The 18,906-nt window shown below is 34.3% G+C and overlaps 2 protein-coding genes across 9 annotated transcripts in view; one reads left to right on the top strand and one right to left on the bottom strand.

Annotated features, from left to right (window-relative positions):
• PHC3 (polyhomeotic homolog 3) overlaps positions 1–18,906 on the top strand; it is a 77,548-nt gene that overhangs the window by 28,660 nt on the left and 29,982 nt on the right. For 6 of the 7 annotated variants that reach the window (XM_045903401.3, XM_064585551.1, XM_045903404.3 and 3 more), the window contains 4 exons: positions 3,204–3,450; positions 9,547–10,418; positions 10,708–10,755; positions 14,709–14,859. In XM_045903401.3, coding sequence (XP_045759357.1) covers positions 3,204–3,450; positions 9,547–10,418; positions 10,708–10,755; positions 14,709–14,859 — 1,318 coding nt within the window. The remainder of the gene's footprint in view (positions 1–3,203; positions 3,451–9,546; positions 10,419–10,707; positions 10,756–14,708; positions 14,860–18,906) is intronic. The other variant, XM_045903403.3, reaches the window with a different exon arrangement.
• Positions 1–18,906, bottom strand: part of GPR160 (G protein-coupled receptor 160) — a 118,888-nt gene that overhangs the window by 21,237 nt on the left and 78,745 nt on the right. Inside the window, exon 5 of one of the 2 annotated variants that reach the window (XR_010409694.1) lies at positions 1,377–4,445. The exons of the other annotated variant lie outside the window; for it this stretch is intronic. The gene's annotated coding sequence lies outside the window, so the exon portion shown is untranslated. Of the gene's footprint in view, positions 1–1,376; positions 4,446–18,906 lie in introns of those variants that run through there. 2 annotated transcript variants of the gene reach the window in all.

Below are 18,906 nucleotides of genomic sequence, written 5' to 3' on the forward strand. Positions count from 1 at the left end.
ATACTGTCCAAAAATAAGAAATTTGGAATATCTTACCCTTATTTACTATTTTAAATGCTCCATTCCTTCTCCCCACCATGACCAAGAAAATAAAAATAAGCAAAAAATCTGACTTTCAGAAAGATACAGGACTAAAAGTAACAAATCTTACTTACCAAGGCTATCTGGGGAATGCTTTTAGCATTGAGAAGAAAATAGCCCTTTAGATTTAAAAACCAGAAACTCAGCTCTACTCCTGGCAATATGACATTAAATCTTAGTTTCCTCATCTGCAAAGAAGGGATGCTACACAGTAATTTACACAGTATTTGTTAGAACCAAATTAGGTAATAGCTGTGAGAGTATTTGAGTAATCCACTATAAAAATGTAATGTGTGAAATTAGCAGAAATGTCATGTGCCACCAAAGTTAGAATGTTTCCATAATTTGATCATAGGAAAAGTTCAGATGAAATGAAACTTGGACATTAGAGAACTATTCTGTATCTAGGAGAGGGTGGGTTCTTCTCAAAAGGCAGGGTCTGTCAAGGACATCTGAATATGTGATCTTTCTATTAACAGCTAAATTAACTCTAATATACTTTAGGAGTATGGTTGACATGTTTTGAAATTTATTTTAAATATGTAAGTCAAGATGACCATAGCTATTATGGCCATATTCCAAAATTTATTCATACAAATAATGTATATAATATATATAATAAGCACACACATGCATTTTCTTTCAGAATTCCGGAGAACAAAATTAGAAGAAAAAATATATTATTCTATAGAAATGGACTGCTTCAGGTTTAGGGTTCATTGTGTGAAATCCTCATTTACTGTGAATATGCTTTTTATTTGAAAGAAGGTTTTCAGGTTTTTCAGATTATAATTTAGCCTTTGGATATCATTATGATTTGGTTCATTTTATAGATCATTTATGGCAGATGTTAAATTTTATGCTGTTTTTTCCTTGCTTCCTGAAAGATTGTAATGTGCCTCCACTAGAAATTTGTTGAGATTTTTTTGGTTGAATATGAACAGATTTTACTGTTTGCCTAAAAAGAACCATAAATAGAACTAAACACTTAGCAAAAAAAATTAATATATATTTTAAAATTAGAAATAGAATATCTCAGACTTGTGGAGTTTCTGTTATGTCTGTAGCACTCAACTGTGGGGAGTACAAAAATGAATGTCAGGGATGAGAGTCTGCCAGCAAGTGTCTCAGCATTTCACAGACACATTAGTAATTCTAAAATAAGCTAGACATTTGTCAGTGCTGTAGGCCAGTATGATCCAAATTCTGTGGGAAAGGCATTGTAGAGGGGAGGAGAAATTATTTCTTTTTTCTTTTTTTTTTTTTTTAAATATTTTATTTATTTATTTATTTGAGAGAGAGAGAGAGAGAGAGGGAAACAGCATGAGAGGGGATAGGGTCAGAGGGAGAAGCAGGCTCCCCGCCAAGCTGGGAGCCCGATGTGGGACTCGATCCCAGGACTCCGGGATCATGACCTGAGCCGAAGGCAGTCGCTTAACCAACTGAGCCACCTAGGCGCCCGAGGAGAAATTATTTCTAACCAGGGACTTTGGAGAGGTTTCTCTGGGAGAGAGTAGGATTTTTACTGGGCCTTGAAGAAAGGATTGGGCTTCAGGAGACAGCTATAAGGAAAAATGGCATTTTAGGCAAGAGAAACTTGAGCAAGGGCTCTAAATGGAGGAAGTATAAGTTGTGTTTGGAGAAGGGTGAGCAGAACAGTTTGGCTAGAATGTGAATATTGTGGATTGAAGTAGTGGAAGATGGGGCTTGAGGTGGTTTGGGCCTTGACTGTGGAGGGCTTTGAGTGGCTAGCTGAGAAACCTGGATTTTAGCACATTTTATGTTTGTATTAAATTTCAGTAATACAACAATTATTAGTCCACCTACATTGCTATGAAATATTTGACAAAAATCCGAGAAGATGCTCCATATGGTCTCAGAAAATTCTTTCAGTAGCTTAGAATAGTCTGATCAAGCCTCAACTGATCTGAAGTGAAAATTTGTTTAGCACCTGCTGTTGGCTACCCACTGCATTTGGCACTTTGGAAGAGAAGGTTTAGCCTGTGAGTATCAGTTAATGATAACAGGTGTAGAGGCAGAACACACATGAAAACTGAAGAATGTTTATTAAGCAGCAGTATCTCATTTGCTTTGTCACTTTAGAATCTTTTGCTTCAGTTTCTTTCTCAGGGTTAGTGCTAGCATAAATGTATTTAATACATTCATTTCCAGATAGGTAAAAGGTCAGGCAGCTATTGGAGAGGCATTTTCTGCCTTGCCGTTTGGGAATGTTATAAACCTCAGGTGAAAGTCATTGGGATGATCTTGCCACCACCGGACTGGTGGTATGTTTAGAATAGCCCCAGGTGTAGACAGGAGCCATGACGTAAGCCATTTCAAGGCCATGCACAGTCTTTTCAGTTCATCAGATCTAGTTCTCAAAGCCAAGTGAGTATTCCATAACAACAGGATTTTAAAAAGGAGTTGATAGGAAATGCTTTTCATAATTATCATAATGGGTAGGTGATTTGATGAATGAGTTTTCTAATTTACAAGATGAGTATTCCCTTATAATCTCTGTAGAATGGGTAGCTTTTTTTTTTTTTTGCAGTTCTCTTTCTGATCTTTATGAGGATGACAGTATTGTATATGCATACTCCTAACTGTATGTAGTAACTTCTCACAAGAGTATAAAGGACTAGCAACCTTCAATGTTTCACAGTCCTGGCCTGGAGAAGTCAGAGCAGAGTTGAAGGAATTGCTCCTTCCCTAATGCATCCTGGGCTCTTCTGCCTCTGAGGCTTTGCTCAGGTTTTCCTTTTTATCTGGAGTACCCTTTTCTCTCCTTCCCTTTGGCTGTCTCTGAGCTGGTAACTTCAAAATGCAGTATGTTGCAGAGTGATTTCCTCATATTCATAGTTCATTTAATATGTATATATACTGTTTTCATTTTGTTCTTAATGATTCCCTTAATGTCTTTTTAAAAAATTTTTACTTAATATGATTACTTAGAATAATAACTCCCCTTTCTTTTGGAATGAATCAGTCGTTTCAAGTGCTTGGAACTTGATGTGTAAAAAAACAATATAAATGTATTGTCATTGTTGTTATAATGGTAATGATTATCACATCTCAGTTAATACCATCTGTTTCATCCTTATTTTTTGTTGTGTGGTTCTTAGGTTCAGAATTTAACATTACGCAGCCAGAAGTTGGGTGTATTATCTAGCTCACAGAATGGTCCGCCAAAAAGCACTAGTCAAACTCAGTCATTGACAATTTGTCATAACAAAACAACAGTGACCAGTTCTAAAATCAGCCAACGAGATCCTTCTCCAGAAAGTAATAAGAAGGGAGAAAGTCCAAGTCTGGAATCACGAAGCACAGCTGTCACCCGGACATCAAGTATTCACCAGTTAATAGCACCAGGTGGGATAAACTTGTTGAAAATAGTTGCATTCACTTTATTAACAGGCAGAGCAAAACAGAAGATGTCTATTACTTGAACAAGAACAACACTTCTAAAAATTTTTTAATGTGAGTTTCATGAGTTAAAAAAAAATCAGTATTGTAGCTTGAAAAAAGAGAAATCAAAAGAGCCCAACAGCTAAAACAGATAATAATATAAATTTTTTTGGTTAATTGACATTTGATTAACATCTTCATTATGTGCTGGTCTTCCATTGTATTGGTAAAACCAATAGCTTTTATTTTTTATTTACTTAATTAAAAAAAAGTTTAACTCCTGTATAGTTAACGTACAGTGTTATATTAGTTTCAGGTGTACAGTATAGTGATTCAACACTTCTGTATATTACTCCCTGCTTATCAAGAAAAGTGTACTCTTAATCCCCATCACCTATTTCACCCGTTCCCCCCAATCCAATCCTCTCTGGTAACCATCTGCTTATTCTCTATAGTTGAGAGTCTGTTTTTTAGTTTGTCTCTATTTTTTTTTCTTTGTTCATTTGTTTGTTAAATTCCACACATGAGTGAAGTCGTATGGTATTTATCTTTCTCTGACTTATTTCACTTAGCATTATACTCTCTAGCTCTATCTATATTGTTGCAAATAGCAGGATTTCATTCTTTTGTATGGCTGAATAATATTTCAGTGTGTGTGTGTATCACATCTTCTTTATCCATTCATCTGTTGATGGACATGGCTGCTTCCATAATTTGGCTGTTGTAAATAATGCTGCAGTAAACAGTGATGGATATATCCTTTCGAATTAGTGTTTTCATATCCTTTGGGTAAATACCCAGTAGTGTGATTACTGGATTGTAGGATAGTTCTATTTTTAATTTTTTGAGGAATCTCTATACTGTTTACCTCAGTGGCTGCACCAGTTTGCATTCCCACCAACTGTGCCATAGGGTTCCTTTTTCTCCACATCCTCGTCAACACTTGTTTCTTGTAAAACCTTTTAGTTTAAAAAAAAAAAAAGTTTGACTGTAGTTTATTTAATATGCTTTAGTGGAACAGAACTAAAAGCTCTTAAGAAAAACATGTATATTTTTGTTGTCATTAGTGAGTGGAGTTTACCACTTTCCAAAAATAAGGATTTTGTATAATTATTTTTCTTACCATGTTGCTTTTTTTCCATCTCTGATTTCATCTCTGAGAGAAAGATGTCAGGCAATCAGCTAAGTCATTTTCATTCACCTCCACCTTTGATTCCCACATGTGCTCCCTCTGCTATACACAAGATCCTCTGCTTCATGGTTTTCATGCTGAAAATGTTGGGGCCATCCAGAGTGAGTTTCCTTACCACCCATTCTGTTCATCTCACAATTACTCAGTGTTGAGCTTTCTTTACTTCTAATAAGATAAGGAGTTACTCGTTTTCTACTTTAAAGTTTACACTGCTTGTGTCATTGATTGCATCTTTTTTTTTTTTACCAGCTCCTAACCTTCTGTAGTTGTTACAGCATCTTTTGTCTCCCTCATGCTGGATCCTTTCCTTTGCTTCTCAAGCATACTTGGATCTCTTCTATTTGTAATATATCTGCCTACGTTTTTATTCCAGTCCAACTGCTGTTTATTGAAAGTATGTGTGTGTGTCATGCACTGGGCTAGACACCACATATGTTTCATTAAAAAAAAAATCCTCCCTTGATTCAACTTTATCAAGTAAGCACCTTCTTTCTGTCTTTTTATAACTCTGTATTGCTTTTTAAAGATTCATTTTATACTACTGAAGTCTGTTTTTTCTCCACCTAAACCTGTTTCTCTTGCATGTTTCCTCTGTGCTGATATTGCTTGCATTCTCTGTAGTACCCAATCTCATTGTCTTGGAATTGTTTGAGTCCCCTAGTTAGAAATCTCTCATCACTTTGAACTTGTATAGTGTTTTTATACTTTGTGGTTCTTTTTCTTTTGTAGTTATTTATATACTTAGTGATCTTAGCTTTTCTACTGTATAGTAAGTTCTTTGAGAGTAGGATAATAATAATGAACACTTATGTGTCAGGTACTTTACAGTTATTAACTCCTTTAATCCTTTTTCACTTTCACCTTTTCATCCTTTTATCTAGACAGCACTAAGTTGTGCCTTATATGTACTTATTTGCAACAGGAGGCCAGTAAATATTTGGTGGATTAATAGTTGATCTATGTTTCCATTTGAATTTTGGAAATCACAGCACAATTTCTTTCATTCAAACTCATTGGGTATCACTGCTTGAAGTTTTTAAATCTGAATCTTTAGATAAGTTCAGGCTTTGTTGTAATGTATAAATTAATAAATCCATTCATAGTGTAGTGTGATGTGAATTCTTTTTTGTAAACATCTGTGTGCCTAGGTCCTGCTCTCTGTATGGCTTCATAACAGGATTTTTGTACTGTACTGTCCAGAGTATTTTCAGCCTCAAACCAGCCTCTGGCCAGTTTTGATAGGCGTCATTGTGGAGCAGTAATGACCCACTGCACTTGACATGACTGCTTGGGACAATTTTTAGTGATTTTTATAGTTTTGATAGATTATAATGGAGGGTACGTTAATTTCCTTCCAAAGAGAATGCTACCTTCAGATAAAGATAGGACGTCTTGCAGGGTTAGTTCAAGCAAGGAGATCTACTTTTAGATTTTCAGTTCTCCTGAACTCCCAGTACCTGGTTCTAAGTTGACAATTACTCTTCCCCTTTTCTTTCATTGATAGTGTGATAGGATCTCTATTGTTGCCTTCCTCTGATGGCCAATATTTTATGTAGGTATGGAGGAGACCAGTAAGCTAAAACTATCAGACTCTAAGGATGATTGCAATTCCAGATTTAGATCTCTTAAGTGTATTAACCAAACTCTGGTTTCCCATGTGGTGTTGATCAGAAATAAAACCAGATGAAATACCCTAAGCCACAAAAACCTTTGCAGTTAACCAAACTTATAAATTCACTCAAGCTTTACACTGCAGTTATTCAAAGCAGTTTGTATCTTCTGGCTAGGCAATAGCTGGATTTCTCTACTCTTAGTTTTTCTGCTCTTGTTGAGAGCAGAAAAAGCCTGAAGCTAAATTGTTTTTCTTCTTCTTCTTTCTTTCTTTCTTTTTTTTTTTTTTTGAGATTCTTGGTAATTTATCCTGTTCCTTAGTTAGAAAAATGCCTATGTATATAGGTCGCTTTCAAATATGAAAAAATTTACTGGTGTTCTGTAGTAGAGACTAATAATTATTATAATGGATATGGTTATTGTTTCCTTAAATTTATTTCTAAGGTGCTAAAATCATTTGGTTTTCTTCATTTCTTCTTGAATGTGTAGCTCTCACTTGATAGTTAATCTATTTTTAATATATAAAATAAAGGTGAGTTTTAACCATATGACTGGAAATTATGAACTGTATCCGAGTTCAAGTTTTTATAGCAGTTTTTAGAGCTTTTATGACATTAGTTGGAAAAAAATATGTACCACTTTTTGTAGACATTAATATGTAGTGAAAAGCCTATGCTAGTCTCCTCAGGCTGCCATAAAGGATATCATAGATAGGTGGCTTAAACAGTAGAACATTATTTTCTCACAGTTCTGGAGGCTGAAAAACCCAAGATCAAGGTCTGGCAGTGTTTGGTTTTTGGTGGGAGCTCTTTTCGAGGCTTGCAGATGGCTGCCTTCTTCCTGTGTCCTCACTTGGCCTTTTATCTGAGTACCAGGAGGGAGAGGATAGCGAGCTTTCTGATATGTCTTCTTGTAAGGGCCCCACCCTTCTGACCTCATTTCACCTTAATTACTTCCGTAGAGGCCCCATTACCATATAGTCACGTTAGGGTTAGGGTTTCAACATACACATTTTTGGGGACTCAAACATTCAGTCCATAATAGGAACCCAGACTCATCTAGTACTTTGGGTTCTTTTAGACCCAGGGCTGCCCCTCAAAAGCCAGGTGATTTCAGGCAATGCACTTAACTGCCCAGTTTCTTCTCCAGTGATATATTGGATTAATGTAGTACCCTGTCTACCTCATGGGGTTGTTGTAACTACTTAGTAAAATAATATGTTTAATAATTTATAATATATTTAATTGTAAGTAATTATATAAAGAGTTCTATATATGTGAGAGATGATACCAATCATTAATTCTCCAGATAAAGGCCATCCTGACAATAATAAAGGGTTTATTAAAATCAGAGAAATTAACAAACATGGTATCATTCTCCAGAGCACTAGGGCTTTTCTTATACAGAAGTATTGTTTCAGATATCCTCACAATTATTCTCTAATAGATGTGATTGTCAGTTGGGCTTAGGGACTAATATAAAATATGTAGACTCACTCTGATTTCTCATCAAAGAAAAATTTAATTTAGGTGAAAGTATTAATTGAATACTATTGAATTATCAGCTCTAGCATATAAAAAAAGATTGCTTACTAACTAGAGCTGAGAAAGAATTTTTATTGCCATAAATATGATATACATTATACATCAAGAATATGGTATTTTAATTATAACTTAAAAAACTGAATTAAAGTGGGCTTGAACAAATGAGAGAGAAATGTGAAAGCACCTTGAGCCCTTTGGAGGAAAGGCACTCTAGGATTCTAGGATTTTGTTGAATGCTCTATAATATAGAGAGAGTCTTTATCAACACATTTGCAAAGTGCTGGCATAAAATTTTCAGTCTGAGTTTGAAGTGCTAGTCTAGTTATGTGAAAATTACTTTGTTAGGTGAAATTTTAGACCTATCTCTTTTTTTTTTTTTAAAATACAATTTGTGGGTATTTTTTGAACCTTTTAAATGCCTGTCTTTTGAGATGTTAATCAGATGTTAATTTCCTTAAAGGATCTCCAAAATTTTAAATGATAACCAACCAAATGGAAGAATATTAAAAAAAAAAGTTGTTACAAGTTTTTATAAGGCCTTTGTCACAAATGTGGTTAACTGGTTAAGTATAAAAATAGATGCAAGATGTTATAGCCTTTATCTTAACGTTCTGAGATTAAGAAAAAAGTTTTGCCCTCTCTTTAGACCTATTTTAAATGCATATAGCCTTTGTAGGGTATTAAGCAATCTTTTCAGTTTATCTTCTAGTGAAGCCCGTTTTCCATTTTTCATTAGGCAGGATTTCACCAGCATCTCCCTCTGTAAACATACGCACTAGTATGCAGAAGAGGCATAATAATGGAACAACTATTTACTACTTGATTTTGCTAATTCTTATATATATTATCCCTATTGTGAGTGACTCTTCTGTGGAAAAAACGGATACTGTCATTTAAAGATTACTGTAGGGTTTTTTTGTTGTTTTTGTTGGCTTTTTTGGTGGGGGCAGGGGAAAAGTAAAATAGGATCCTTTATTTAGACAGCATGGACTTCTGATTGCCTCATTCTCTCTGCAAGCAAAACTAGCGCTCTCCTGCATTTGGAATGGCCCCTGAAATTTTATTTCTTAGTTACAGTGCTATAGAATTCACACATGTGTTTTGCTTAGCTGAATTAACTTGTTATACAAAACATTTTCTCTTCCTGGGTCGAGTAATACCAACTTTTCATCTTGGCTCAAATTTGGAAACATATTTGGGAAGCTTTATAAATAATTACATTGACTGTTAGTTGGAAGACTATTTAGACATAGATTAGAAAGTTTTGAGACCTTTATGAATTTTGATATTGCATTTTTATGATTTTGAAGTTATTTTTATAGATCTTGTATTTGTTCAGGGATACTCCTCTTCTCCCCAAAGAAGGAATTCAGATGGATAAACTTCGTTAAAAGTTAATGCAGATATTCTAATGACCTCTAAAATTTAATAAGAATAAATCATGTGTATATTTCAGATTTATGAATACATTGTTTTAGGCAGTTTTTTTTTGGAGCTTATCACAGTACAGTTTATTTCATGAAATCTTTATAGTTTTCCATGGAAAGGTTGTTTGTCATTACATTTTCAAATCACTCTTGTTGGGAAGACTTGTAATAGATTTCTGGTGATTGTGACCTTCTGATGTGAAAACTTTTCCTCTTTTAGATTTATTTATAAATTTCTAGGATATTTTTGGAAAAAAATACTAATTGTCATTTTTTTCTCTCACAGCTTCATATCCTCCAATTCAGCCTCATCCTCTAATAAAACATCAGCAGATTCCTCTTCATTCTCCACCTCCCAAGGTTTCCCATCATCAGCTGATATTACAGCAGCAGCAACAGCAAATTCAGCCAATCACACTTCAAAATCCAACTCAAGACCCACCCCCATCCCAGCACTGTATGCCACTCCAGAACCATGGCCTTCCTCCAACTCCTAGTAATGCCCAGTCACAGCATTGCTCACCAATTCAGAGCCATCCCCCTCCTTTACCAGTGTCTCCTAGCCAGTCCCAGTCAGCACAGCAGTCTGTAGTGGTGTCTCCCCCACCGCCTCATTCACCAAGTCAGTCTCCTACTATAATTATCCATCCACAGGCACTTATTCAGCCACACCCTCTTGTGTCATCAGCTCTCCAGCCAGGGCCAAACCTGCAGCAATCCACTGCTAATCAGGTGCAGTCTACAGCACAGCTGAATCTTCCATCCCATCTTCCACTTCCAGCTTCCCCTGTTGTACACATTGGCCCAGTTCAGCAGTCCGCTTTGGTGTCCCCAGGTCAGCAGATTGTGTCTCCAACATCACACCAGCAGTATTCAACCCTGCAGTCCTCTCCAATCCCAATTGCAACCCCTCCGCAGATGTCGGCATCTCCTCCAGCTCAGATTCCACCACTGCCCTTGCAGTCTATGCAGTCTTTACAAGTGCAGCCTGAAATTCTATCCCAGGGCCAGGTTTTGGTGCAGAATGCTTTGGTGTCAGAAGAGGAGCTTCCAGCTGCAGAAGCTTTGGTCCAGTTGCCATTTCAGACTCTTCCTCCTCCACAGACTGTTGCGGTAAACCTACAAGTACAACCAGCAGCACCTGTTGATCCACCAGTGGTAAGCCCTTGGAAGCTCTTTGACTTTCTTACTGAACTGAGAGTAAATACTATTTTCTCCCACATTATGTTACATTGCTAGATCTAAATGCCTTTGAATTTAAAAAGCTTGCAATTTCCATCTGCCAGTGTCTGACAAACATGCTGTATGGGAAAAAAAAAATGCCATTTGTTGTAGTATGGTTGCATGCTTGATAATTTGTGATGGTTATTAAAGTCCCTCGTTAATTTTATTACTATTTAAACAAATCCATCTGCTATCTTTACAGAGTTGATTTTTTTTCCCCAAGGGAATGCATTTGAACCAGTGTCATCTGCACAAAGTTTTTTCTCTTAAGGTGATTATCCTTCATAGATCCCTTCTGTTGGCTTGTATGTTCTTAAACGTATGGTTTATCTACCTAACCTTTTTGGTTGTGTGCATTTTTAAGTCCTGGGCCTTTAGGGGCTTTAGTTTCATGGTGGAGGTATGCTTGTATGATGTAATTTTGGGGTAAAATTATATTTTGTAATCAAATTTTGTAAGAAAGACGTTTACTCTAGGAAATAATCCAACTTTGCAAAAAACATTAACTGTAACCCATCTTTTAGAATTATTAAACTTCTGATTTTTAAATTTATGTAGAGAAAATATACACTTTACATATTTCTTATTTAAAAAGCTAAAAAAACTGAGTGGATGAATTGAATACTGAGGATGAAAAAATCCATTGGGAGGAATAAAAGTTTTGAATAATTGAGATTGTGGTGAAATTTATCAGAATAAACCTCTAGCATTGGTACATGTTGCCTAGGAAAGAAAAGTAGCTTGAAGAATGTTTTTCTTTAAAACATTCTCTAAAAGACTTCTTAAATTTGTAAAATAATTTTCAATAAAAATTGAAATAATGTCTCTAAATGTTTAGGCAGAAGGATCAAATTAATAATTTATAACTGAGGAAAACAGTCTTCCCAAAGGAGGTTTCATATCAGATTTCACTGAAGAGATTTTATCACTTAAAAATTAATAACCATTAACTCAGGAGAGGAGTTTCAAAGTCTGTTCCTTAATGGTTTTCAGGATGCAAATTTATAGATTCTTTATTCTTGTCATCCTCATTGATGTTAATAGGCATAAAGAGATTGAGTTCCACTTCTAATTTACTTTTATAAAAAACAACTCGATAGAAACAACAATGGGCATCTAGAAATAAGTTTGTCATCCAATTCTCATGTCTATTTTCCTTTAGATTTTTGAAGAATTTATAATGGATATTATAAAACACAGGCTTCAAAGTGTATAGTAATTTCAAAGAAATCAAATTTAAATTTATATTCTTTCTAGTTCAGTGAATTGGGTTTTAATAATTAGTAAAAAGTAAAATTTCTTTGTATGCCTTCTAATTTTCTAATTGTTTTTGTTAGGGGAAACTTTGGAGGAATATATTTGGGATAGAAATATCAACATAATAAGACATGAAAGCTAAAAAATTTAAGGTCTTGTTCTTGCTGTCCTCTCTTAAAATTTTTTTTTTTTTTTAATTTATGTTATCTCATATTTTGAAGTTTTTGTTTTCCCCCATGAAAATAGTAACTTTTTCTGCTGTCACTGGTGTGGTCATACTTGCTATAGATGTTCCTATGTTGTTTTTCTTATCTTTTATCTTTCTTTGAGTACCATAGCCTTTTTATTAAGTTACTATGTTTTCCTTTGTTATCTTTGATCACATCTTACTTTTTTTATCAAATCATGTTTCTTCATGAATTACACATTTCTTCACAATTACCTGGTTCTTTCAAATATTTAAAGATAGTAATATCTATTTACTTCTTAAGAGATTTGAAGTTTAAAAGATTAACTATGAATTGTCAAAGTAAATGTAGATTTTTAAAAAATATATAAAAGATACATTTATAAAACTAAAATTTGTCATTGACATTGAGTATGATAAGATATGTGAGAGTAGATAATTTAGAATTAATGAATGTTCTACAGTTTGTTTAGGAAAGGGAGACAGATGGGACTAATGTATTTTATTGAGGTAAGTTTGGCAGTCATTGCTAGTTTTAGAATAGTTGTAGTTATGAACTAAACAAATTGCGTTGCACAGTCTCCTAATGATCTTGTGAGTAAAACCTCTATTTCTTTGCTTTATTCAGTATTTTAGTTGTTGCACTTAGATTTTTTTATGTTGATGGTACCAGATGTCTATGACAGATCTGTTTTTGCCTACTTCTTTTATTAACTTATTTTACCTTTACATAGCAGATTTGAAAGAAAGTTTGTGTAGTTAGGCTTACCTATAAAGAATGACAAGTATTTTATAATATTCTTTGATGGATTATTTCAGAATATGCTGTTTATGTTATGACTCTTCAAAACTCTTTCATTATTTTTTAAAAACCGGAGTTCTATGCATGATCAAACTTTGATTCCTTAAAAGGTACTGTAGTAGGTGTTTGAAAAACTGTGACAGCATTAATATTAAAGAGAGGATTTTGACATTTTAAGAAAAGATAATATCTAATAAAGGAATGTTACACAGATACAATTGAACTTGTTGGTAAAACCATACTTGTCTAATTACCTCTGAATCAACATCCCTACCACTGCCAAATTAAGGTAATCACCACAACAGCAGATGCTCCTCACTAGAAGATTGTTTTTTTTCTCCTTTAACCCCCAGGACATTTCTTTTGGATGACTTTCCCTGTAGTGGACATTATCGTCATTTAAAAAAAATTATGTGAACAGATACTAGCAGCTATCGTTGTACTGTAAGGATCCAGACATGAGGCAGGGAATCTCTTGGTGAAACAGATTTCCAGATGCAGGGTTGGGAGCAAATAACTTTTAAAAATGTAGTCTACTTAGTTGAATCAGATCATAGTTCTGGATATTATATTTGGTATAAAATCATCAGTAACTAGACGATTCTTAATTTTTTTTTTTTTTAGGATTTCTAAATTTTTAAAAAGACTTTTTTTTTTAAAGATATTTTATTCTTAATGGAGGCTTGGAGAATTAGGTGTTTTTTTTTTTAAACTCTGTCACTGTTGCTGGATTTATGCCTTTGTAGATGAAACTTGATAGTCTTTTTTGTAACACATGGTTTATGCTGATTTTAATAATCTTGACCATTTTTATATTTAACTTTATATACTTCAAATCATCAAACTTTTTCAGTAGTTTGATTAAAAATACATACAGTATTAGATATTACAAAGTTTTTTGTGAATGTTGAGAGATTTTTGTTTTCACGTTTATTAGAAATATTAATCAGTTTAGGTAAGTAATCTTAAAAACTCATGACTTTTGAAAATTTAAGTAATAAGCTTTCTATATAAAAGAAAGGAACTGCTTTGTGGCTTTGTTTTTAGTAAAATAATGATGACAAAATAGTCTAAAAGTGGCCTTTGAAAACAGCCTTAAGTTTAATGACAAATTAATAAGTTATTTTTAGTTACATAGTACCTTCTCAGATTGAGTCCATGTTTTCTTCTTACAGTATGCTCTTTAGCATTAGATAACAAGGTTGTTAAAAACTTAAAAACTTCAAAAAAAAACAAAACAAAAAAAACTTAAAAACTTCAGAAGTATGGAGTAGTATTAAAGAACTAAAAATAATGTGTCAAATGGCTTAGGGAGGGGTGTGTGTGTGTGTATGTGTATTACTTCAAGGACATATATTTTCTGTTTACCTGGTACTAGCTTATAAAAATTCATTAGATTCTTGAGTAGATCAGAAGATTAAAGAATTAAAGATATAATTGCATACCTTTTTTGTATGTTTTCAGACATTACTTTTCATAATTTAATCTTCAGTTCACATAAATATAACAAAGAAGAGAGCCTGGGGTGTCATCCTTTAAGCAGTTCCTGATATATGTCATTTTGGAGATTTACTTAGTGTGCTTGTGAAAAATACTAGTATTTATTTTGATTTATGACAGTTGAAGTTAATAGAAACAATAGTAAATTCCCCAAATAATTACTTTGTATAAAATCAAAACTTTTTTTTTAATTCTCAAAATTAAAAATATGTTCTGACTTGACTTTCACCTTTTTGAAACTTTAGTAATTTGTAGCTTAGATACTGATCCACAACTTGCTTTTAGTGAAATATTGTCAAGCATTATGGAAAACCTCATTTGAGCTGTTTTAAAGTTTTCCTTTCAGCCTGTCAAATAATCATTTTGCCTTTTTAAAATTTAAAACACTTAGAATTTATTTTTTTTTCAGTTAAGTTAGGAACACCTTAGTAAATGTATTTTTAGAAACATTTTAAGGCAGTGTGGTTTGTCGTTGCAGGTTTATCAAGTAGAAGATGTGTGTGAAGAAGAAATGCGAGAAGAGTCAGATGAATGTGTCCGGATGGACAGAACCCCACCACCACCCACACTGTCTCCAGCAGCTATAACTGTGGGGAGAGAAGATTTGACTTCTGAACATCCTTTGTTAGGTAAGGAAATATCTAAATTTGGGGGAATTTTCTATTAGGTAAATGTTAGTAATAAAGTTTAGTAAAGTTAGTGAAGTTTAATAACTGGAGATGGTATTAAGCTATTATGTAATTGCAGCAAAATATAAGTAGAATTCAAGATTTTTTTAAATGAGGAACAATTAAAACAGTTGATGAGGAACCACTCAAGTAAAAAACATTCTTTAGCTTTCTAATTTTTAGTGGTTTGCACAGATATATTTTATATGCCCATTCAGATTCATCTGTCAAGCTATTTCTAAGCTTAAAAATTAGAATAAATCAGAGTTCTAGTGAAAGATTTCAGTTACGCTTTCCAGAAATCAAAGCATTCTGAGTCATATCTGACATTCCTCATAATTGCTTGTGATCTAGGCTGAGTATGTTTTTAAAAGTGTTCTTTCCCAGACAATTCTTAAATTAAACCTCACTAATTCTTATTAGAGACATGGATTAAAAAATCCTTGGCCTTAAGCATTTAAATTTTTATTCACTACTTTAGTGCTACTCATGAGATGAAGTAAATCTTTATGCTCCTCCTCACAATATTAAAGTGATTGTGAATCCTGGGTGTTTTACTAAAACATTAGTATGACCTAGAGCCCAGTGTCTAAGTCTTTTTTTTAAGGACCATGTAGATTTTTAGTTTTATTTATTTAATAAAAGCTTTTCTTTTTTTTCCCCTTTAAACGTGGGGCTCGAACTCATGACCCCGAGATCAAGAGCTGCATGCTCTACTGACTGTTAGATTTTTTAAAAATTTATGAATAATTTATTTAGATTGGGGTTGGCAGACTATAGCTCATCCTTTAAATCTTTCCTGCTGCCTGTTTTTGCATGGCCCACAAGCTGAGGATGGTTTTAAAATTTTTAAATTGTTGAAAAAAAAAATCAAAAGAAGAGTAATATTTCATGCCATGTGAAAATTATACCAAATTCAAATTTCATTGTCCATAAATAAAATTCTGTATAACACAGCTGCCTTTCTTTACTTGTTCAAATATTATCTTTACTTTTGTATTACTGTGACAAAGAAGAGCAGTTGCAGAGTCTGTATGGCTCTTTATAGAAAGCTTGCTGACCCTTGACCCAGATAATCCTAATCTTGATTCAGTCTTCCTTGTAAGTATTCAGTTTTCTTGAACTTCTCATGGCCCTGGTGATTATTTACAGTAAACAAGACCCGCTGTCACCTACATGGAAACCAATTGTAATAGGACACTGACTTTGCTACCAAAGCTACCCTTGCCCTCCCTCTCTTTTCAAGTGTGCCAGCACTCTAACCCTTCCCTTCTCTCTGATTTTGTCCCTTACTCTGATTATGAATCTCTGAAAAGCACAGAAGGGGGAAAATCAGTTTTCTTCCAATATTTTCTCCCTCTTGAGAAATAGAAAATGTTTAGTCAATAAAATGATATAAAATATTTAAGACAAGTTTAATAGTATTGCCTGTGTTTATTCATAATAATACCACAAAAGATAGATTTAGGAACATCTATCGTATTAAATTTTTGTAGTTTCTCTGAACTGAAATGTATTTAATGTTGCTGCAGATTTCCTGGAGTTTGATTTAAAGGCAGAAATAAAAGTTTAATTGGATACTAACCTTGCATTGTGACTGTGATTTAATTTACCTAAAAAGCATTACTAATGGTAACGCAAAGAAAATTTAAACACTTCTGAAATATTGGAACACAAGAACATCTTCACGTTTTTTTCCTCAAGGATGCAGGGCAAGATCCTATCAAGCAAATCCCTCTGGCTAAATTGTCTGAGTGCAATGGAGAGTTCTGAATCTTCCTCTAATCTACTTCATACTTATTACTGTGTGTATGAGGGGGAAAACAAGCACAAGTTGATTTTTAGAATAACTCTTATCACATCATGAAATAAACTGACCTGCAAAAATACAGGGATTTGTTTCCATCCAGTATTCAGTTTTCCTAAATCTCTAAAAATTCTTTAAAAGTGAAAAGCATCCATAAAAAAGGTGGAAAAGCTCATAGATCTTGCTCAGAAAATGAGACTGAATAGGCAGAGAGTACCCTGTGGCAAAGTTCTGTCAGTTTTGTTTTCTCTCACAGTTATCTTAAATGTAGAGTGTAATAATTGTGTTTTTGTTCTACTGTAATACATCAGTGTTTCTCAGTTTTATTTTAACAGCTGATTATACACTGGCAAGTAATAGCTATTAGCTTCTTCAAAAAGTCACTAACAGCTCTAGTTTTAAAACACTTAGGATGTTAAAAGATGGGCACATACAATATAAAAATTAATTAGAACATATACCAAGCAGTATTTTCTTGACAAACCATATTATACTTAATGCAACTTTATATATATATATATACATATATATATATACACACACACACACACATATATACACACACACACATGTGTTTTAAAGCTTTTATTTATTTTAGAGAGAGAGCACGAGCCAGGCGGGGGGAGGGGCCAAGGGAAAGGGAATAATCTCAAGCAGACTGCCCTGAGCTGGGAGCCTGACATGGGGCTAGATCTCACAACCCTGAGATCATGATCTGAGCCAAAACCAAGAGTCAAATGCTAACCAATTGAGCCATCCAGGTGCCCCAAGGCAGCTTTATATTTCTTTTTCTTTTTTTTTTTTTTTAAAGATTTTATTTATTTATTTGACAGAGAGCACAAACAGGGGAAGAAGCAGGCAGAGGGAGAGGGAGAAGCAGGCTCCCTGCTGAACAGAGAACCCGATGCGGGGTTCGATCCCAGGACCTGGGATCATGACCTGAGTCGAAGGCAGATGCTTAACCGACTGAGCCACCCAGGCGCCCTAGCTTTATATTTCTAAAGTAACAAAGTATCTATAAATCTGTAAGGGACATTAAAATTTTATTTTTCAGGGCGCCTGGGTGGCTCAGTTGGTTAAGCGACTACCTTCGGCTCAGGTCATGATCCTGGAGTCCCGGGATCGAGTCCCGCATCGGGCTCCCTGCTTGGCGGGGAGTCTGCTTCTCCCTCTGACCCTCCTCCCTCTCATGCTCTCTGTCTCTCACTCTCTCTCTCTCAAATAAATAAATAAAAAATCTTTAAAAAAAAAAATTTTATTTTTCAGTACCCCATAGATTTATATTTTCCTTCAAACAGGAAAAAAAACCTTTCAGTCCCACTTTAGAGTTTTACAATTTTTATCCCTTTTCTTCTAGGAGTAAGTGTGAAGATTTGGTATGTAGGATAGGATTTTCCTGGAGTTCCTCAGTTTGGTAATGCATGTGTACAATACTGTGTTCCCGAAATCAAACTAGCATTTTCTGTTGACTTGTTTAATTTTTAATAAGGGATTGTGTAATTTTAAACTGTTTTTCCAGTGCAGTTTATCTTGGTGGATTATTTGATGGAACTAGGTTAATAAATGCCTTTTAATAGTGCTGTGATAAGCTCTATTATATTAATCACAATTCCTGAGCGTGAATTGTTAGAGCTTTTCCATTTCTGAGATTATACAGATGATCAGTACACTATTTTCTTAGCTGAAATTTTTATTCTTTAGGGATTCCTATTCTTTATCCAGCTGGGCTGTCTTTTGAGCATCTTTGATAGTGGTGTCAACCCTTTTCTTACTAGTGGAGAGGAGTTCCCACAGTAATTAAGAGCCCTGTCTGAAGAATTGACTCCCTGGGTTAGTATCCCAGCTCCATTACTTTATTAGTTGTGTGCCCTTGGGCAAGTTACTTTATCTTTCTGTTTCCACACTATGAAATGGAGAACAACAGCAGTACCTACTCTTGGGCTAGTTTTGAGGGTTAAATGAGTTACAGCATGTGAGGCATTTACACAGTACCTGGCATGTAAGTGCTCAGTAAGTTGTAGTATTATCTTTACACATGTGCTCTTTTTTTGTTATTTTTCTTAGACATCTGTACTCACTGATATTTTTAGCTGCCAACCGGTTCCATCTTTCCACTTTAGTACAGTCAATACAGGTTTGGTGCAATCATATGGGTAGGTAAAGTCTATCATAGGCTGTGGGGTCTCTCTTCTTGTGGTCTT

This window comes from Mirounga angustirostris, unplaced genomic scaffold, assembly GCF_029215605.1.
Source record: "Mirounga angustirostris isolate CCGP_5_RB_7025 unplaced genomic scaffold, mMirAng1.0.hap1 SCAF_1, whole genome shotgun sequence".
In the NCBI taxonomy this organism is placed as follows: domain Eukaryota; kingdom Metazoa; phylum Chordata; class Mammalia; order Carnivora; family Phocidae; genus Mirounga; species Mirounga angustirostris.